The following is a 23,603-nucleotide window of genomic DNA, read 5'->3' on the forward strand; positions in this document are numbered from 1 at the left end:
CTGGGTAGCTCACTCAGTTAAGCATCAGATCCTCTATCTCAGCATTGTGAGTTCAAGTCTCACACTGTGCTCCATGCTGGACATGGAGCTTACTTTAAAATGTGTTCAGTTTGATATAGTGATACAGGTTATAAGTTTAGAAAATTGATACATAAAGATTTGGAAAGAAAACTCCAGAAAGGTGAAATGATAACCTCAAAGTTCCATAAGAGATAATTAAAAACAAAACAAAACAAAACAAAACAAAACAAAACAACTGATCCATGTCTCCTGCTTTTCAGTTCAATGGTATTTATACTAAAATTTGCCTACATCCAAGCCTATTAATTAACAATAATTAAAATCTATAACATTGTATTTGAGTACTGTTGTAAACATTATTGATCTGTGGAGGTTCACAAGGTGATGGAAGTTACACAATAATGTAAAATATGACTTATGATTTAATATTACCATAGAAGTATCGCACAAAAAATCATTCTTGGAATTGAGAAGATATATAATAATTGCTGAGATCTGCAAAGGTCAGCAGTGCCCTCCTGGCAGGGTAAAAGAGAGTTACTTCATGAGACACTCTGGCTGTGTCATTATGCATAAACATGGAAGGGACTTTAGGATGGTAGTTGCTTAAGTAAAAGGTATTTTTTTTCTGGGATTAAGCCCAGTCAACTCCTTTTCAGTTGAAAAAGTTCCTTTTAAACAGATCTTCTACGTGGTTGGCTTACTATACTATAAATTACTGAGGAGATAAAAGTTTGTATATGCGACTACTTGTTTTAGGACTTCACCCACCTAAAATTTGGCTCCAATTCTTTGAGTTTTACTAAAGGAATTTTTAGAATGAGATTCTTTCAGTACATGTGTGAAAATATAAATTTAAGGCCCTTTTAAAAATGGATGTCTTTTTTTCACAGAAAATTTGACAAATGCCTCCCTACTTCTTAAGAACTAGGAATATATATTTTGCATTTTTGTAAGAGTCCTTGAAACATGCTGATTTAATCCTATTAATTAAAAAAGAGGCATAAATTAGAACTAAGTGCTTTTAATGTCCAAAGAAAGATACTCATAAAGAAGTTTATTTGACTGAAGCCACAGTGAGCCAGACACAGTCTAGAAAATAAGATAAACATTTCAGTAATCCCAAAGGAATGATGAAGTGGAAGAAGCATTAGAACTTGTCTGTGGGGACATTCTGTAAAAATATAAGTAGAGTTGTTTTGAAAAAGAATCTTGTTTTTCTAAGTAATGCTAAATCTTCTAATATAAAATATAGTTGTAATGGTTGATGAGTCTTAAAGTCCAAAGACCTAGATTTTAGCTCTTTCTCTGGCATGTAGCCTCCACGCACCATTAGAACTATGATTTGATCTTTCTGAGTCTATAGGTTTTCTCATCAGGAAAATAGTGATAATCCTCTGGTTCTCCTTGAGGATCAAATTAAATAAAGGAGGGAAAGCTTCTTGAATGTTCCAAAGCACAAAATGAATATTATGACAGATTTTGAACTGAGTCCAAACGATATATTATTGAATTAGTTGACGTAAAAATGGTAGATCTTTACAAATACAGTTATATTTAGGCAACTTTGGTAGAATTTCTGCTGCTGCAGGTAATAGGAAATTTACTTGAAAGTTAAGAATAAATCATTATTTGTCATCTTTGCCTCTTCCTTTCAGGTTAATGCATATTAAATATATGTATTTCTCTTTTTTGTAAGAGAAAACTGAGGGGGGATAGTTCATATAGCATTGGTTTAAACTAAGCAGATCATTTATCATTTATTTAGCAATTAAGTTGATTATAATTTAATTAGCTTAATTTAGATTACGTTATGGATGTGCAGATTTGACTAATGTAGATTGTAAAGGAAAAAAAAATAACCTGGCCACTTTACATAAATTAACATATGACGTGACATGTTGTAAGTGTTTGAGAGAAACTCTAGTGTGGAGAAGGAAGAGTCCAGCCCTTCTCTTCAGTGCCGTGGGCCACATTATACTTTAGCTATCCTACTCCAACTTTGGCTTAAGGATCTGTAGCAGCAGTATAATTTGGGAGCTTGTTAGATATGGCATAATCTCAGCACCTACCCTCTTCTAAATGAGATACAAGAAGCCCAGCTAATTTGAAAGCATGTTAAATCCTGAGAAACATTGTTCTAGAGTGGTCTGTTTCAGACCTTCTCTTTCCCCACCCCAACCCCTCACCCTGACCCCCAAGCATTTGGAGATAGCAACAGGAACCTGTAACAGGAACCTTTAATGACTGCAAAGCATTGGAGCCACAGTTGGGTCTCCTTTTTTTTTTAAGATTTTATTTATTTTATTCATGAGAGACAGACAGAGAGAGAGAGAGAGAGAGAGGAGCAGAGACACAGGCAGAAGGAGAAGCAGGCTCCACTCAGCCCGGTGTGGGACTGGATCCCAGGTCTCCAGGATCACGCCCTGGGTTGAAGGCAGACGCTCAACCACTGAGCCACCTAGGCGCCCCCACAATTGGGTCTCCTAATGGCACACTAACCTCTCTAAATTATCAATAAGCCTGTAATAAATTCTGATTTAGATGGAAGGTAGGTAAACCAACACACAGAAGAATCACTAGGTTGAAAATCGTAGTTAAATGTTTATTAGACTTCCTGTGTGCAAGAAGTGGTGATGAATTACAGCATTGATTTAGACACTATTCTTATCTGAAAGGGCTTACAGTTTTTTTAAGGGACAAAATAATTGCAAACCTATTAATGCCATAGGAATAGGACATTTTTTAAGTGAATGCCATTGAAGAAGTTTGAAGAAGGTTGGGTAAGAAACGGGACTTTGGACAAAACCTAGACTTTATTGAATGAGGTATATATATTGGCATAGGGGGATTTTGGTCATGAAATTGACCTAACTTAATTGTGATTTAGGAGGAAAAGCAGAAGAGACAGCATCATGTAGTAGAGATTGGTGAAGGAGGGCACAGAACACAACTGTTTATGTGTCAGTTATAGTAGTTTAGAGAAGGAATAATAGGGATCTTGGCTTGGCTGACAATAGGAATAAATATTTGAGGAGGAAGAATAGAAAATTTGCATGATTGAATCTGTAAGACTTTAAATTTAGCTGGATGTTGCTGTGAGGGGAGTGAAATACACTAAGAAGTACCAGTTATTTAAATACAAGAAAAAAGAATAAGGGACCAAGGAAGGGAAACTAAACATGATCCTGCCATTTTGAGCCTGAGAACTACATCATGTCATGTCAGTAAGCCATTAGAATCAGTAAGATCTGTTGATTAGGGAAAAACTGCAACATCAAGCAGACTATTGGAAATTCTGAACTGTGATTTGAGAGAGCACAGTTTTAGGTGTCTGCCTCAAAGTCATCAGCAGAGTTCTAGTGATTTGTGAGACAGAAATAATTATAGGAAACTATAAATGGAAAACATTATTTCATTGCTTATGCCCTATGAACACTGCCTGAAATTCAGAACATTATTCTATCATTGTAGTTTTAGTCTCCCCCTTGGAAGTCTGTGTGCATATTTTAATGTGGATTCTCTGCACACGTCTACCAGGAATATCTTCCTTGAGACTGAGTAGAGGACCTTTTCTGGAGAAAGCCTAGAGAATAGTTCTATGGGTAATTGACATCTGTTCAGAATGAAAAACCAAACTAAAATTTTCTTGAATCAATGGAAATTAAATTTTAGACCAGATGTCACACTGAGTGCCCAGCATAATAAATGAAAAACAAAAACAAAATCCAAGACATATTTAGTCCAATTATTTTAAACTTCATAATAGCAAGAGTGAAGAGGTGATTCAGATAACTTTCAGAAACAATAAAAGACAGATTCAAAGGCTGGGGATATGATGACACGAGGCTTCTCAATCATGACTTTGAAGGCTGGAGGAGCATATTAACATGCTTCAGGTCACTGAGGGTGAATGCTATTCACCCCGGAATTCTGTAGTTAGCCCCCCTGTTAATAAGGGTAAATTAAAGGCATTTTTACACATTGAAAATTTCACAAATTTAAGTCTCAGTCATCCTTTCCTAGGAAGCTTCTGGAGATGTGCTCCCCAAAATTAAGAAAGTAAGTCAAGGAAGAAGACACAGGATCTAGGAAAGATGGATCCATCATTGGAGAGAGGTAGAGGGAGTTTGAGAAAGCTGTTCCAGTTTGTAGGGAGAAGACGGGCCCAGGAGAGACGTCGCCAGGAGAAACCCAAAACACAGTTTGACAGAATGTCATCTGAGAATCTTAGGGAAGCACTTTTCAGAAAGTGTGGAAAGATTTGATCACAATTTTAAAACTAAGCAAATGTCACAACTGGGATATTATTAATAAAAGCAACAGTTTTTTTCAAGAAATAAAGTATAGTCAGAAAACTACTTTTCAGGGCAGCCCCAGTGGCGCAGTGGTTTAGCGCCGCCTGCAGCCCAGGGCGTGATCCTGGAGACCCTGGATCGAGTCCCACGTCAGGCTCTCTGTATGATGCCTGCTTCTCCCTCTGCCTGTGTCTCTGCCTCTCTCTCTGTCTCTATGAATAAATAAATAAAATCTTTAAAAAAAAAAAAAGAAAAGAAAACTACTTTTCAGAGTAGGGAGGAATATTTACATTGCAATAATAATGTGATGATGATGATGATGATGATACTGCTCACTGAATACAACTTTCATAAAAGGGGTACTATGTTAGGAGCTTGGTTGGAGGGAAAGAGCTGACATCCAAAAGCTAAAATTCTCAACTTCTGTAAATGGGAATTCAATGAAAATGTCTGGAAATAATGTTTTAAAAGATAGTAGTATAGTCTTAGAAATATAAAAAGAGATAAGAAGTTAACTACTAAATGTGTTTTTATAAGGACTAGATTGGAGGTGGACACAGATGGAGGAGGAGACAGATGGCCATTATGTATGCCTCTTAATGTTACTTTTTGGTATGCATACGCTTAATTTTGATGAATATAAGTAATTTTAAAAAGTAATGTTATAAAATATTGTCCTTTTTGAAAGTTATTCTCATAACTTTTCTATGTACATTCATTTATCATGATCTTAGCTTGAGGAATTATTTTTTCCTATTGTATTTGTCTTGCTATTTAGAATCCATAGTATTCTATGGATTTTAAGGTATGACTTTCTGAGATTTGTAAAAATTAAATTTACATACTTGATTGAAAACAAATGTATATTCATTTGTGACATGGTGTCTTGATTTTAAAACATTCAAATTTGAAAAGGGAGAAATATTCAAGACCTTGAAGGGAGTTAAGAAAATAATTGTCAGAGTAGAATCAATCTTGCCGGAATTATGCTGTCAACTACTTCTGAGGAAGTTTATTCTATTATGACGTTGTTTTTCTGGAAATGTACTAGGTACTTTTAATGTCAGCCTTTTTTTTTTTTATAGGTCAATGGGAAACAATATCATAGCAAAGTATTTGAGAATTTAAAAGGACTAATTCAAAGTAAGAATTTAAAAGCACTCATAATCATAAATTACGAATCTCACATGTGATGGATTATAGAAAGCATCTGCTATTGAAAGCTAGCCAAATAAGAATAAACCTGTGATTTAAAAGCATGGATGTAGATGGAAATGTGACAGTGTAAAATTGCCACACTCTACTGCACATCCTGTCCTGGCAAGAACAAAGCTCTGATGATATAATAGGCTTTATTTGCTTCTAATTTATGTTTCCTTACATGGTACCGTCTAATTTGTTACTGACATAGATAATGTTCTAAGACCTAATGAGCAGAATGATCTTCTACATTCCATTGCAGAAGAGCAAATGAAAATCTGATTTTCTTTTTTCCTGATTTAGAAGGAAGAAAACAAGACTGGACTTCTCACCTAGGAAAGTATAAATATAATATAATACACACTTAGTTTGAACTCATCTTTTCTAAGGATTTTAGGTTTGAATATTGTTTTTTTCTTTATATATTTGATATCATTTGAGCACTTAGCTATGGAGACTGAGTGTACATAAATAGAGAGTAATTTGTATTTTTGATAGGTAGAAGTGAGCTATCTTGCTAACCAAAATCTTTTCCTATGATCTCAAGCCTCAGAAAACCGATGAAAGTCAAGTGGGGCCAATTTAAGACAAGTTAAATTTCCAAAGCTTGATTCCAAAACAGAATCCATGCCTTTCCATGGACCAAAAGCTGAGGAAGCAAATAAAAGTTCACAGAGAGCCAAAGGAACTCAGTGAGCCACAACATTAGGGACTAATTTTCGTGTTGGAATGAATAGCTTGCTCCTTTTACTCAATTCCTGACTCAAACTGAGAAGGGGGCGGGGGAGTTGGTAGCCAAAAGTTTTCTGGCAACTATGGGAAGAAGGAATTCCATAGCAGGATTCTTTAGATACTAACAGCATGAAAGTCCTGGGGAGTCAGATCATCAAGGGAAGAAAGCTGAATTTACGGGGAAGACAGGAATAAAAACTCCTTTACTCCTTTACTTAGTCAGCTTTGCAAAGAACACACAGGAGAGGTGACCGTATTTCAAGAAACTTAGAACAGCCTTACTTAATACAATGGTGATTTCCTTTGAGGAAAAACAGAAGTGGCTGCGGCAAGGATTTGTGCTGAACATCTTGAGATGGTAGGGAAAAGCAGTTGGGTTTTGATCTGGGTCCATTTTGGGTTGGAAGCTTTCTCTGCTGAGGAATTGTATTCCTTAGATTGGAGTCAATTGAATATTGATTTTCCTCAAAGGTGATTTTCTTTTTACTCCTATGAAGTTCTGCCTTTAATAACTTTATCTTCTTTAAAATAAAAGCTGTTAAGTGTTCTTTGTCAAAGGATGTGGGAAGCCATTTTTTTTTGGCTACGTAGTCCTCTTGTCATCTCCACCTAGTTCAGGATTTCTGGCAATAAATGTGATTTCAAGGGTATGAGAAATTGTTCACTTAACAGTCAAACATTGAGGAAGTCTGTGTTGCTTAATCTTAAATTTATTAGATTCAACGTGACTAACCACTCCCTTCCTTTCTGGGGTGAAGAGGAAGAGTTTTAGACCATCAGGTCAAATGTTCATCGGCCTGAATGAACAATTGTATTAAGGGACACTAAACAGGAGATACAAAGAATTCTTTTCAGAACAAATGTTTATTTCAAATAAGCGCAGGGATTGTGGGATCTGTAGCCTTTCCCTCATGTGGAGGGGCATCTGGCTGTGAGTGAGGAGTTTCATTCATGCTGAGCTTCACCATTAAGAGGGAATCGGTTTTGTGAACCCCCCTTAACCGTTCTGGGCCTCACTAAATTGGTAACTTGTGAGTCCAATAGAATTATAGAATTTCCTTTTAGTTGGAATTTCTTTATGCTCTATTTCTGTTCTTCCCAAAGCTTAAGAGTAATCTGCTCCAAGGAACATAGCAATGCCCAGGTATAGTAGGTGAATGAGTTTATTTGATACCTCCTTAATGTTAACAAAGTTAGGCATAATGTTCTAATGCCATAGAACTTGGGTATTGGAAGGAGTTTAGAGACCATTCCATGTCTCCACCCATACAAAATGAGGAGAGAACTGAAGTAACATTATTTGCCTTGCTAAAAGATGCAGTGGGAATTTCTTTCCATTTAACTATTAAATATATTTAACAGTCTATGACTTTAAGTATTGTTGTCCTCTGTCACAAGCATATTTTCATTTTTGTTGTGAATGAGCATTTCCTTTGCATTAGTCTATAAGATTCATGAGAGTGGAACTTGTTATAAGAGTCTTTGCAACACATGCAAAGTATCTGGTGGTTTTAGGTGAGTCAGTTGTTTGCCTTCAAAGTCAAGTTTTTGGAGTACCTGGATGACGCAGTCAGTTAAGCATCTGCCTTCAGCTCACGTCATGATTTCAAGGTCCTAGGATTGAGCTCTGTATCTGGCTCTGTGCTCAGTGGGAAGTCTGCTTCTCCCCCTCTTTCTGCCCCTCTCCACCCGCCCCCCACCCTGGCTCATTGGTTGTCTCAAATAAATAAATAAAATCTTAAAAAAAACCCCACAAAATCAAGTTTTATAAAGGTAGTGACTCACTTTTTTTGTGCTAGAATGAGAAATTATGCTAAGTATGGTTACTAACTACATGTAGGAAATATATAATTTCTCCGTGACTTTTGAAGAGGTTATCAGGAGATGGTTGATGAAAATTCTGGACCTACCCTTCAGAAAAAAATGCACATATACATACAAACATATGAAAAATCATATTATTTGTAGGGTTTTTGATCCCCAGAACCATCCTGTTACTCTGAAGTGGTTTATTGATCATGGAGCATGAACATCTTTTCTATGTCATTATTCAATTAAAATGCATTATGGTAATGATTTCTATTTTTAAACTAATGGTATAAATGAATAATCCTTGTTCCATTTATTTCAGAAATAATTAGCTTGTAGCTTTTTCAAAAGAATATTGCTAGAACAGGAGTGGGAACTTGGGGGCCTGGGACATTGAGTGACACTACAAGCTGAGAACAGGGTGATAGGACAATGAATTGCTAAAAGAACAGTTACAAGGAGTGATTGTGGTGATTAGGTCAAAAGTTTAGGTAGATAGAACAAAGAGTGCATTTAGGACCTAGAAGTAAATGCTATTGTCATCTGAACAGAGGTGAGGCTGGCTAAGTATGTACAGGCAGGACTCCTCTCAATGGCATGTGTGAAGCAACATGCTCGCCCCACCATCCAAGACGGACAGAACAGAGTTTCTGTTCAAGGAGATTATAAACTATGGACAGTCTTAAAAATTACATGTCTGAGAGTTGCCAGTTTAGGAGAAGAAAAAAATAAAGCTCTGAAATGTGTTGCCAAAGTTTTAGTCTTTAACTTTCATGAGTTTTCAGCCTGCAGAGACAGCATCCATTTCTGGTTCCAGAAATCCTGGGAGTATGTTAGCTTTAGGTGTGAAGATGCAGGTTCTGGACTTAATTACCACCCCCCACTTCCCACCCCCATTTTTTTTTTTTTTCCTTTTTTTTTCCTAGGCTTTAGTTGATGATCCTGTGGAAACAAAAATGACTTTGCTTGGTTTGGCAGAAATGCAAGAAAGATAAGCTGCTTGGGGAAGAGGGAACCTGTTCCAATCCCTGTCCCAAGGTCTTTTCAAAATGTATGCGTCAGCCTGAGAAATTTTCATATGTAATGCCTAAGTCTAATTATTTAGTTTGGCTACAAAGGATTGGCAAAGCATGCTTTAATCGTTTTGATGCTAACATTGTCACAAGGCAACATTAAATCATTGTGAAATGATAATACTTTACGTGAGTCACTAATTTCGCAGCTGTTTTTCCTTGTCAAGTTTGAAACTAAACCCAACAGAATCGGTAATGGTAAAAGAAAATAAGGCAAATGACTACCTCAACTTTATTTTCTTGGCCATACCCGTAGAAACAACAAATGAGATGCAAGATTCTTAAACATCTTGCTCCCCTCATTGGCATTGCCGTAACTCAGGGACTTGTCATCTTTTAGAAACTTCTGGTTAGTCTCCTTGCTCCCACTTTTCCAGTTCTCATCCATCCTGAACACTGTAGCCAGACCTATTTTCCAACACTCATTAAAGTCTTTGTCACTGTTCTGCGTGACATATAGCTCAATAGGCTTCCAGTTACCTGGATGATAACCAAACTCCCCATTTTGGGCTCTGATTATTTGGAGGCTGCCTTTTCCAGCCTCTCATGGTCTGTGTGTTCTAGCATACTGAATATACGTCAAGCCACAAACATTTAATAAGTACATAATTTGTCTCCCAGACACTGAGCTAGTGTGGGGATTCAAAGATAGGTTAGATATAGTCTTTGTGCTGAAGGGGCTCACAGGGCAGGAGACATGTTAAAAATATAGTGTGTGAGGGCGCCTGGCTGGCTCAGTCAGGTAAGCGTCTGCCTTGGGTTCACGTCATGGGTCCTGGGATCGGCCCCACATCAGGCTCCCTGCTCAGCGGGAAGTCTGCTCTCCTTCTCTCTCTGCCCCTCCCCCTGGTCATTTCTTTCTCTCTCCAATAAATAAATAAATAACATATTTAATTTTTTTTAAAATGCAGTGTGTGTGACATGTGATGATACGCCTTTGTATATCCCTGTGTTCTGCCTTGAATAAACTTTTCTTTTTTTTTTTTTAACTTTTCTTTGTATCTTTCTGTAGAACTTCCATTTGCCCTTCAACACTGTTGTCAATTATCATCTGCCTTTATAAGATGATGAACAATTACTTAAAAGATTTCTTCTGTGTATACTTGTATTATAATTTATTTTACTTATATTGTATTTTGTATACATATCTACTTATGTATTGATCTGTGAGCCCCTTGAAGCACAAAGGGCTTAGTCATGACCACACCCTTAATTACATGCTCAATATCTAACATGTAATAGATTCTTACAAATATTTGTGGACTAAATAGCCTTTTTTTTTTTTTTTTTAAAGTAGGCTCCATGCCCAGTATGGAGCCCACTGTGGGGCTTGAACTCATGATCCTGAGATCAAGACCTGAGCTGAGATCAAGAGTCAGATGCTTAACCGACTCACCTAGCCAGGTGCCCTTGAATAGCTTTATAATATTAGTCCAATATAAAAAAAAAAAAACACAAAGAAGTTCTTATCTTCACAAGTCAAGTTTAATGGAAGACAAGATCATATTCTTCTTTGATAGAACTTACCTGACCCAAACTAGAATTTAATAATCATACTTAAAGTAACAGTTAATATTTATTGAACTTTTCCTATCTTCAAGATATTGTTTTAAGAACCCTATATAAATTATCTCCTTTAATCATCCTAATGATTATATGAGTTGGGAAATATAATGACTTCCTTTTTATGGATTTTGTAGAAAGTTTAAAAAATACATCATCATCATTGTAATAGCTGATAGTTGTATAGCACTTACTGGTGCCAGGTGCCATTCTAATGCTGATCATAAATTAAGTCCTTTATTCCTCACACCTCCATGATTTATTAATAGTTCATAGTATTATCTCCATTTTATAGAGGAGAAAACTGAGGTACTGAGAAATTAAGTTTCTTTTCCTAGATCACAGCCAGATTTGTGGGGCTACAATATGACCCCAGTGGTCTGGACACATCTCTTACACTCTTACTTTTAGGCTACGCCATGTTTCATTTCGTTAACACTGCAAATGGATGGTTCATAAAGTTGATTATTATCTATGGGTACTTGAAATAATAAGAATTTATATCATTTAGCCTACTTTTCTCTGTTAATTGGGTCAAGATATACTCTCGGATATTCCCTTACATGCTTTCCATTTTGCCCATTTTATTCTTTCTTGAACAAGGGAGAATCTCATGGAACCTAAACTGAATAAAGGTTTGTGTGATATATTTTCTTTGGTTAAGGCTTTAGATCATATCTGCCTTCTCTATTCACTCAGTTCCACTTTTCTTCCTTTAGTTCTATTTTACAGTTGATATGGAATGTTTATCGGATATTAGTCCTACCAAAGCAGGCTTACTGTATTCGGAGATGCGAAAAAGTATTATTCCATATGTCTGTGATCTGAAAAATTGTTAAAGTTACATTTAGCTTAATGGAAAACAATTAGTGTAGACTCAGACTTTTATCCAGTGTACATAAAGCATGATTCATAAACATTAACAAGACCACGCTCACTTGAGAATTCAGATAGTATCATATCTTCTTCGGCACACAGCCTTTGCTTTGTCAAAACGAAGAACAAAATCCGTCTTGCTGAATAAGGGAAATACTATAAAACCATTGTAAATTAGGGAAAATAGTGAGAGGAATTCTCAAAAATATGAAATAATAATAAAGCTGACAGCTGATGTATGGAATATATAGGCTTTAAATTTCAAAGACTCAAATATCCATTTTATCGAGGTTGAAAACTGCCATGATACATTTTAGAAGTATCTTGATACCTATTCCTGAGACACTGTCCGTTTATATTTTCTCATCAATTAATAATGGCTTACTTGAAAATAATGGTTTAGTTTTAAAGTCCAGTAATATCTAATGGACTTTAATAAGTAATGAGTGATACTCTTACTTAGTATTTAATATTAAATGGTTATAGAAAATGAGAGGGTATGACAAATATTTAAGGCAAAAATCTCTTTAAAAGATTTGGGTTTCTGTAAACTCAGACCTAAATTTAAATAGGAGTCTGTCTATATCACAACTATAAATGAAAAAAAGAATTTAGGATATACAGACAAGTGTTAAAGAGAAATGGAAACTGAAACTGAGGTTATATTATGTGCTTTACCACCTGTGATATTGTGACTTTCGGGCATGTGGCCTCACTTTGGAGGAATTAAATACTTTCATTTATAAAATCATGAATTTGTATTAATTGATTTTCAAGGTCCCTTTCTGCTTTACAGTTTTGATCCCAATATTAATTCAGGATCATATATCTTTCAGAATCCATTTTCTTGGATTTGGCTTCTTTTTTTACTTCCTGAATACATGAAATAGGAACAGTATAATCCTCCAAACACAGTCATGAGTCTTAACATTATCAAAAGTAGGAGGTGAAGAAATGCTCTGAGGTTTCTTACATATTTAGTTTGATGCTTACTTTGCATATATTAATTGATTTAACCAGTTTGAAATAATTGATGCTTTAATCTATAAAGATGACCAGAGTTGTGAAATATTTTGCATTTACTTGCTTTGATACTCATTTTAATATCTTGCATTTTTTCATATGTAAGATCAATATTCTATCAATAAAATACAAATGTCATAAATCATATTGATTTCTAAATGAGTGTGTGCTTAAAAGTGTATTGTTTACTTATATCTAAATTGGAGCATTCATGCTGTATATATTCATTTACAAAGCACGCAAATGTACGTTTTTTGTTTTTTTTTTTTTGTAAATGTACGTTTTGAGGCAAGTAAATATTTTGCTAATTAATTGTTTCTTTCTTTCTATTCCTCTTTTACATTCCCATAGACTTGCTGCTTTCAAATAGCTGCATTCCCTTTTTGGGTTCATCAGAAGGGCTAGATTTCCAAACCATTCTGTTGGATGAGGAGAGGGGCAGGCTGCTTGTAGGAGCCAAGGACCACATCTTCCTGCTCAGCCTGGTTGACTTAAACAAAAATTTTAAGAAGGTGAGTTATTTATGTATAGTTGACTGAATATGCGTTTATCTTCATTCATGTCTTTCTCCTCTTTTAAGTGACTCTGTCAAATGCACTTCATTCATGTCTTTCTCCTCTTTTAAGTGACTCATGTCAAATGTCATTGACATGTTCAAAAAGAACATATTAAAAGAACACCCAGCTTCAGATACATGTTGTGGATCTTTGTGGATTTAAGTACATATACATGTTCTCTGTTAAGAGTGAATGAGCATAATAATAAAGCCTTTGAAAATGTGAATGAAAGGGATCATACAAGAGAAATGCAATATTTTAGATTGAAAAGCTGGCAAATATAACATTTATGTCTATAGCAATTAATGTAAAATTACGTTTTTATTAACTTTCAATTAACAAATAACCATACGTTAAAAAACATTTTTTAAAGATTTTTAATTTATTTGCGAGAGAGAGCACAAGCCAGGGGAGGGGCAGAGGGAGAGGGAGGAGCAGACTCCCCACTGAGCGGGGAGCCTGATGCGGGGCTGGATCCCACGACCCTGAGATCATGACCCTAGTTGAAGGCAGATGCTTAACTGACTGAGCCACCCTGGCACCCCCAAATAACCATACTCTAAAATGACAGTTTGATTATGGTGGTATTTTAACACCACAGTTTTTTCACACTCTTAACTGAATAGTTTTCTCTTATGGCCCAATCACACTCAGAGGATGAAGATTAATAATACCCTCAACTATGGGCTCATGAAGAACAATCTACCACTAAAAGAAAATATCTGCTAGTCGTTAAAAAAACAAAAGGCAGCTGCTGCTATGCTTTACATTTTCAGTTAGCCACGTGATACCCAAAGGGAAGTGCCACACTTTAGGCCTTATAAATTATGATCAGCTGGTACTTTAGCAAGTACCAATATCTATGCAAGGCAAAATGGATATTAGGACTGGAAGGGATTGAATGACTGACGAGAAGACATAATACATGACCCATTTTACATCTACAAGACATTTTTTTTTATTTTTTTTTTTATAAGACATTTTAGATTGTTTTTGCCTTCTCTCCTTTTTCAGAAGTATTGCAAAAAAAAAAAAAAATACTAGGAGCCATTACAAGATTTCGGGTCAATAGTCTCCAATATTGAATTAATAGAGAATTCTTTCCATTCCCAAAGAGCTGTTCATAAGTCGTCATAGGACTTTGAATCTTCAAATAGCTTTCATCTACAATAACTACTTTAACTTAAGCTCTAATTTTGAAATACTTTTTATAACTAAATAGTCATTGCTCAGTTATTTGAGTTATTAAGACTAAAGGCTTTTGTCTACATAAGCAAAATATTTATCTACATATTTGATAATATTCTTAATTAATGCCTGCATCAGAAACAATGTTTTTTGCCTTTTAATAACTTAAATTTAAGTAGTTTTTCTGTCATTTTTGAGGCCCACCAAAAGAAAAGGAGATATCTCTTATGAGTGCTCAGACTTGATAAAGAAATAGTCTTTGAGTGCAAATGTATATGCATGTATTAGATATTACTAGAATAAAGAGTAAGGGTAAAATATTGCCAGTAGTTGTTTTTGACTTGCCATAATCCAAATACACTTACAAACTCATAAGATTATCTTATTAAAAATATTATTCTGTAGTTTAATATTGTTTACAATAAGTAAAATAAACAGTGAATTATATGCTAGAATTTGAAAAGCTTACCTTCACTATGCCATTATAGTTTCATTCTATTTGTCTTTAAGGGTATATGGTTTCCTTAGAAATTTTTTAATAAGTATTTGTATCAGAGAGCCTATTGATGGTATGAACTAATGTCTCAATTTTAGCAGGAGATAACTCCTTTTATGAAAACCACCAAAGAAAATCTTAGTCAGCTTCACAGTTTTACTTTAAGAGCTGCTACATAGCTAACAAAGCATTTTTCCAAATATGTCTGTTTTAGTATAATAGCAAAAAGCAATTCATACTTTTAAGGGAATTTGTTCTTGTGCTATTCTCTGCCTTCAGGGATTAGAAGAAGAAGTTCATTTATCTGAAATGAGTGTATTAGATCATTGCTTAAAATAAATTCTGATAACATAACTTCCTTATGTGACTATTTTAAGCAAATCTCTCTTTGGCTGCATTCCATCCTTGAAATGTGCTAATATTTAATAAAATAAATACTTATGAAATATTGATTTCCCTTATGATATTATTGAAATAAATGGTTATTTGGATACATTGTAAAATTAGGGTCTGTGCTAGAGATTTTCTGCCTAACTGATATTCTTTTGTCTTTATAAGATGTATAATTCATAAAGAGGTTATATAAAGGAAATAATTTACGTTTATGTAGGTATCCACATTTAAAATTTGTATGAATCATTCTCGTGCTAAAAGGTACTTCACAGTAGCAAGTTTAAGTGTCAAGATGTAGTGCTTTAGCAGTGTTTAGACCTACGTGGTTTGCATTGGCTCTGTGCCCCTCGGCAAAAATCCAAACTTCTCTGTGGAAGAAACCACACATGTTGGGACTCTGTGGGTCTGAAGGATGTCCTTTGTACTCTGTAGACTTAAAGCAATCTACAACACATAATTGAGTTAGGAGTGACTGACTGGTTGGGATATTTTCCTCTGGCAAATTAAAAACAAGATCTGTAGAAAGTATTCAGTTGAAGTGCCAAAATTTAGGATATATGTTTGCTTATAAGTTTTTGTACAAACAAGGATGTGCCTATTGAAAAATAGCTATCATTACTTCATATTTGCCACAGGCCTTCAATGTGGAGTCACTAAACAACCTTTACAAAACGAATTCAGTAACAAATATTTGCAAATATCCTTTGTCTTATCTTTGTTCAAACTAGATTTTGAGTCTTCCACAATGAGTGGTACGGGTATATGCTTAATAAGCTCTGATAAGTAAGTGACTGTAGAGGAAGAAAGTAAAAATTAGACCCTTCAGAGTATTTCTACTCTCTGGAAAGCAAAAAATATGCCAAGTGGTTTGTTTTTTTGGTTTTGGGGTTTTGTTTTTTGTTTTTTGTTTTTTTGTTTGTTTATTTTAGATACAAGAGATTCTGATCTTTTCTTGAAGGAAAGGACTATTTCGTTTCTATAGGGATTTAACAGATTTAAGGGCAAGTGTAAGCACATATGGAGATGTGATATCTCTCACTTTGAGTAGGCTTTTCCGCCACTGGTTCATAAGGCCTCTCTTTTCAGCTAGGGAATACTCTGTGGGTCCCTCTGTGGAATAGGTTTAGGATAGATATACACACTGATGGGACAAAATGGAATAATCAGAACAAGCCTAACATGATCCCATTCCAAGGGAAGAACGTAGATCTGGAACCATTTTTACTATTGTGCTGTAGGTTGATTTCCCCCAGAAGCCAACCAGGAGAAGGAGATTAGTTTATGAGGTATTTGTTAGGGAGTGTTCTTGGGATCAACACGTGTGAGAGGGCCACTGGGGAAGTAGTATTAGATAAAGAAAGTACTGAGCTATAATGCAGACCTAGCAAAGCCTCAGCTGACAGGCCAAAGTGATAAGGTGGCAGCCATTTCAATATTTCCCTGTAGTGTAAATGATAATACCATTATTCAACTGAGTTTATCTTATAAAAGGGAATCTCCATTTTCTCCCTATCTAATCCATTTACCATGACTATCAGTGTTATCTCTTAAACAAATAAAAATCTGACTGTATTTCTCCTCTGCTCATATACTTTTGGAGTTCTTGATTTCCAATGTAGTTGAGTGAACTCCAGATTACTGTTGACTTCTAAAGCTCTCCCTGTTTCCAGTCTTATTTTTATCCACTGTTCATTATTCCCTCATTTGCACTTTATTTTCTGCTTCCCTCCCTTCCTCTTTCATTTTTTTTTTACTCAATCTGCTCCGTTAGTTCCTTTCAAAATAAATTCCTTTCAAGTTTTGTGCCTTTGCTAAAAAGCTTCCTGAGATTGCCATTCACTCCTTTGCTCATTTCACTCTTCTGAATTCTCAAAGGCAGTTACCTAATTTTGCCCTCTTATATAGCCTTTTACTCCCCCAGATTCCATGTTATCTTAAGGGACATAACAATTCTTTGTGTTTATTAGAGCATTATATACATTATCAGTCTCAGTTGTCCTGCTTGATAGAATTATCATTATTCATTGGTATAAATAAATATATCCCCCATCCAAATTATAGCCTCTTTGAATGGGGAGTTGGCTATTTTCCATGCATTTCTGATCCTCCTTTAGCACACAGTACAGTCTTGCACATAAAAGACACTACAGAATATGTTTCTTCGATTTTTTTTTGAATTGGGGATTTTGTTCTTTTTCTCTCTTGATTGTGAGATCAATGTATTATGCTTATCAATTTATCATGCTGTCCACATAGAATAAAAGACATCTGAAAATTAAGAAAATTTATCATATTATATAATAAGAATAATGTCCAGGGTGGCTACTGAGATGGGATATCATCTGCTTAATGATACTACCAGGGACCCAGTTATTTCGGTCTCTTCTACCTGCCATTCTTTGTTGGCGTTATCCTTAGGTTGGTAGCAAGATGGCTATGACAATTTCAGGGGTCACATTCAGAAAAGAAAATGTAAAGGGATAAAAGATTATCACTTATTATGTCTCCTTCTTAGGAGCAAGAAACCTTTCGAGAATCCTTTCTAAAATCTCATTAGCCAGAAATATGTCAATTGTAGTGTTTGAACTCAAAATAGGGGTGCTGAGACCATGATTTGCTTACATCAATCAATTACCTTAGGCGGAAGAAATGTTCAGGAATCAATCACATTGGGGATCCCTGGGTGGCGCAGCGGTTTGGCGCCTGCCTTTGGCCCAGGGCGTGATCCTGGAGACCCAGGATCGAATCCCACGTCGGGCTCCCGGTGCATGGAGCCTGTTTCTCCCTCTGCCTATGTCTCTGCCTCTCTCTCTCTCTCTCTGTGTGACTATCATAAATTAAAAAAAAAAAAAAAAAAAGGAATCAATCACATTGATCACTACACTTACCGAGAGGAAGTAGAAAGCAAATTCTCTGGGGAAAAAAATTATTTAAAGGACTCAATTTTTTTTTTCATTAACTTAGGCTACCTGAGGCAAACATAATCATTTCCCCAGCCAATCAACAAGAAGAATGTATGTTGACTATTTGGAGAGAACTATTAAGATTAGCTAGTTCTACAAGGAACTACTCTGGGAGGATTTATTTTTCTTTTAGGAGATAGGCTTGAAAAGTATTCATTACAAGTAAACATCCTTGAGGTCATTTATTTTTCTCCACCCTACATGGTAAAAATTGAAAAATCAGCTGACCTTTACTTCTCTTGCTTATGTAAGAGTTCATTTGCCTCTACAAAAGTTCTCTGTAGTCTCTCTAATGTATGTGAGCTTTATGAACTCTGGGCTGCTGCAGATCTCATCAAATTTTCTGATACTCTGTAAGTTTTCTTCCTTCAATATTCTAACCATTGGAGGGATGACATTGTTCAGAGACAGTAAGATTACAATTGAATTCAAAGAGTTAAAGACTGCATTATTATTCTGTAGTACAGTAGCTAGCATTATCCACTAAATATTTAATGTACAGAGAATGTATTTTTTAAATCAAATAGCTAATATCACTTAAGCATCATTGAATATGTATCTTAGCAGAATTATACCCAAAATAGTGCTCCATTGATTGGATTTTTTCCATCTCTGGGGTTGAAACCAATTATATGCATTTGTAGAATTAAAACTTGGGAGGGTTTTTTTTTTAAAGATTTTTTATTTATTTATTTATTTATTTATTTATTTATTTATTTATTTATTTATTTGAGGTGGTGGGGGGAGGACAGAGGGAGAGAGAAATCCAAGTAGACTCTGCACTAAGGTCAGAGTCCAAAGTGGGTCTTGACCCCACAACTCTGAGATCAGACCTGAGTTGAAACCAAAAGCCAAGCACTTAACTGACTGTACCACTCAGGTACCCCGAGATACTTTTTAGTGACTAACTTGGTATATATATTTTTTCTTTTCTACATTAGTCAGCATTTTTTTCCATTTTTTTCATTAAAAAATCAGTTGAGTGTCTACTTTTGTCACATGTGCATGGGATTTGAACTAGTTCAAGATGGATGGGTAAATCTGGATTGTTGTTAACTGGTTAATTAAAAATAATTTGTATTTGGAACTTGCAGTTTATTGTTTCCTTGTTAAGTTAGGATGGAGGAAAAACATGTTTGAGAAATCAAGTAAAGTTGTTCTCCCTTCCATGTGTATATTTTTCACAGTTCAAGTTAAAGAAACTACGTTTCCCTGGCCTAGACCTTAACATCCTGCCCATTCTCTAGAGTCAGAGGAAGTAAATGAAAAAATAATTTTAATAGTCAGGAAAGATGGTCAATGGCAGATAGACATTTACATTCATTTATCATTATTAGTGATGCATCCGAAACCTGTTCATGAGATAATAGTAATGAGTTTTTGACATTTGTATTATATGACTTAAGGGCCTACGGTTTCTAAACAAATGATTCTAAACTAGATGGCATCACTACACTTTGACTATAAATGAACATTCTCCACCTCAACCAGGCTTAAGTAGTCCTAGCAATAATCCATATAAAATCTAGAGCCTCCTCTATGTAAACTGCAGGAGTTATATATACAAACTGAAAGTCTCTCTCTTTCTCTCTCCTTTCTCTGTCTCTTTCTCATTTTTTTTTAATGGAGTCATAGTTAACAGTATATATATAAATATCCAGTACTCTGTTTGATTATGTTAGTTAATTGGACTTCTGAGTTAATGAGTTGTTGGGATCCTTCCATCTGAAAATGTAACTCACTTTGGAAGCAGTTCAAACCATGAATGGGTGGAGTGAGTCTCTAAACCAGGATGTAAGCAAACAGATCACAAAGGGGATGATTTATTAAACTAAGTTCTGCTTTTGTATTCATATTATTTAAGGATTTGTTTCTTGGTTTCCTTTGTTTTTTTCTTCTCTCTCTTTTTCAAGTGGGCTATAGAAGCAGTCAAGTAGATCAATGAGAAATAAACTTACTCTGAGACTACAGTTATTATTTATTTTACCTACTAACCTAACAGTGACTGGTGTGTCAACTCACGGAGTGTAATAATAAACAACTGTATTTTACCTCCCACCAGTCCTTTCAGTCTGCTCTGTGGAACTCCTTTCTCTGGACCTGTTGAGTAACTCCAACAGGCAACCATGGTTTTCAAGGTCACTCTTAGAATAGGCAGTTGTTGTGTAGCAGTTAAAAGGTCCAGGTCTGATGTAATAAAACTTTCACGCTCTGTTCCTTCTATCTGTCCCCATTTGGTCATGCCATGTGAAGGAAGGCTCCTGGGCAGGGAGGTGTTCAGAGACTTCTCTTTGTCCCTACCTAGCACTCCTCCTCTTCCTTAAGCCTGTGAAACAGAGTTTACTACGTCTCTATTCAAATCAGGAGAAGGGAGGAGGAGAGGGGTTTGGACAAGTGTCTACTTTACTGTCATTGTCAGAGGGACCTCACTTCTCTACTTTCTGGCCTTGTCAGATGTTTAAAGATGGCTCTTCTTTCAAAGGCATCTTAGTGAGTTTTTTTTTTGTTTTGTTTTGTTTTGTTTTTTATTTTTTGTTTTTTGTTTTTGGGTGGGGGGCGGATTTCCTCTTTCTGGAGTTCTTTCCTTTGCAGTTCTCTGGATAAGGTGACTACATCTCTTCTCTGACTGGTATGTTTTAATTTTTAATCCTGAGAAGGATTGCAGTTTGACCTAAAGTAGCCTCATGTCATCCCACTTTTGAGTGAGCATGGCTCCCATCTCTTCCATGGAAAACCATCATGTGTCTTTTCCTAGACATATTCTAGAAGTTCAGGCTGATATTAGTGGAGCCACTGAGTTTGGTCTCTATTTTCCCTGCAGCTTGTTAGTCTCTCTCTCACCTTTAGACATTAGTCTAGAATGTTCCACTAACTACATGTTCAACAGCAAGTGCTTCTTGAGGTCCCGTAAAAGCTCCTTTTCTGGCACCTACTCCTCATTTTGGGGGTTGTAGGACACATACTAGAACTGTCTCAGATGAAATATTCTTCTCTAGAGAAAGGAAAAAACTTTCTAATTTCCAGTTTCCATGTATTTATAGCTGATCGTGGGTAAAATCATCCATAGGATTCTTGGCCACCTACAATGAAATTTTTTGCTTCTTAACCTACCATCTCATTTTTGAATTTTTGCTCAGCTAAAACGTCTCTTTTAACATTTTGCCTTACTACTTACTACTTAAAATGAGCCCTCAAAGGGATGTTGTTTTACCTCCAAATTTAACGGACCTCCTCATTATATTCCTCATTATATATATTCCTGAAGCATACAAATTAGAACCATAGAGGCAACCAAATGAAAAATATTAATATTATTATTGGTATCATTTACCTTTTAACTATTAATAGCCTCAAACAAAACATATATGGTTTTACATCTTGTTTCACATGCTTTTCCATAGATTTCTGCTGGAATCTGACTCTATTTTTTCAGTTATCTTTGAAATTAATCTTCAAATAGTTTACTTTCATTTTGAGATAATATTTAATCAACTTTGTTCCTTTTTAATTAATTAAAAAATCATTTCTCTTGAAACTCATATGTGTCAAAATTAAATATTGTATATAAAATGTTTAGGGGTGCCTCGGTGGCTCATTCCATTGAACATCTGCCTTTGGCTTAGGTCATGATCCCAAGGTCCTGAGATCGAGCCCTGCTTTGGGTTCTCTGCTCTCTGGGAGCCTGCTTCTCCCTTTCCTTCTGCCCAGCCCCCATACCCTCTCGAGTAAATAAAAATCTTTTCTAAAAATATTAGAAAATGTTCGAAGAATTGCTATGTTAGCTAAGTTTTTTTTTAATATTTTTAATTTATTTATTCATGAGAAACACAGAGAGAGAGAGAGAGAGGCAGAGACACAGGCAGAGGGAGAAGCAGGCTCCATGCAGGGAGCCTGACATGGGATTGGATCCCGGGTCTCCAGGATCACACCCTGGGCCAAAGGCAGGAGCTAAACCACTGAGCCACCCAGGGATCCCTAGCTAAGATCTTTTAATAAGCCCCACCAAGAACCTAATTAGTTAATCTTGTAGTGTTAAGGAAGTTTTTCTATTTAAAGTAATTCATGTTCATTTCTAATATAAAAAATACTAAAAATGTTTCTAGGTGAGGGAGGACGTTTTCCTATGGATTTCGAAATGAGAAAGCATTGTACGAGGGCAATTATGTAGCCTACCTAAGATAATTCCATATTTTTGTGAAAAAATTTGACATAACTTCATTTTGCCTTGCACATGGTCCCCACATTTTCTTCAGAACTTGACTTGACTCTGTTGGTTATTTAACCACAAAATAATCAAAATTATTTAAAAGGAAATATTGTATAAACATCCATATGAAATACTTAAGCTAGAACTCAGATACTTTAAGAGGATTAGGGTGTTTTTTTTCTCTTTTTAGCAGAATGTTAGTAAAGTAATTCCATGTTTATAATTGTGATTGTTATTTTTCTTCCACCTAACAATCATAATGCCATTTTTGGATTATTTTTCTTCTTATTTAACATGAACTCAGTATGTGATGATGAAAATTAGGTTACTTGAAGGTCATCAAACTGTGCCCCTATTTTTAAGCACTTATTTTAAGAAAATAACCAAGCTAAATGACTTTGTAATTTTAAATACAATAATTTTTGGTGGAATATTTAAACACCATTCTCTGTGTAGCATGCATGAAAAGCGCTTTGTTATTTTTCTTTCCATAAGGAAGTCTAAAACAAGAGAGTTTTCATGCCCGAGGATCCTGTACTTGCTTGCTTTATACTGAGTACAAGCAGAAATGCTTTTATAAGTCCAAATGACCTTCTGACTCCAGTCCCATTAACTCACATCATGGCTGAATAAGACAATCCCCCCTAATGCTTTGCCCTGTAAATCTATTATTTAGGGTGAAAGTCTCTGAATCAATACTTCTCACTTAAAATCAAGACATTGAAAAAAGAAAATTGCCACCTTTTTTAATACTTAGTATTAAGAAAATATGAACATTGGAAACCAGGTGGACATCCCAATAAATTACCTTTTGTTACACGGCACCCTGCTTATTTTCAGGGTGATTAATCTGTTTCCCAGTGCCTGCGGAGCACATGCCGTCCAGTGACCCAGCGGTGAAACAATCGCCTCGTTCAGGGATGTGCTGGCTTGCCAGCTCGGGTGCTGATGTGCGGGGCCCATTGGTCACTGTGCCACGCTGGCAGGGTGCTGTCACATGGCTCAGCCTCCTGCCGGAACGCTGACAAGAACTCCTCCTCTGTCTCTGCTTTTAAGGGAAACTCCGCAGATCACTTTTCAGTAAGTACTGAGGGCTTCCTGGGCGTGTGACACTGTGCCAGCCACTACAGAGGCAGGACGCAAAGCAGCACTCCTCGTCCCTCGAGGTCAGTAGTCACGAAATTTCAAGGAGTCATATATTTGA

The 23,603-nt window shown here is 35.8% G+C and overlaps 1 protein-coding gene across 4 annotated transcripts in view; it reads left to right on the top strand.

The window, feature by feature from the left end:
• Nucleotides 1-23,603, top strand: part of SEMA3D (semaphorin 3D) — a 141,750-nt gene that overhangs the window by 8,839 nt on the left and 109,308 nt on the right. For all 4 annotated transcript variants that reach the window (XM_077863809.1, XM_077863810.1, XM_077863807.1 and 1 more), the window contains exon 2: nucleotides 12,947-13,107. In XM_077863809.1, coding sequence (XP_077719935.1) covers nucleotides 12,947-13,107 — 161 coding nt within the window. The remainder of the gene's footprint in view (nucleotides 1-12,946; nucleotides 13,108-23,603) is intronic.

The sequence above is a fragment of the Canis aureus genome, chromosome 21, assembly GCF_053574225.1.
Source record: "Canis aureus isolate CA01 chromosome 21, VMU_Caureus_v.1.0, whole genome shotgun sequence".
Lineage (NCBI taxonomy): Eukaryota > Metazoa > Chordata > Mammalia > Carnivora > Canidae > Canis > Canis aureus.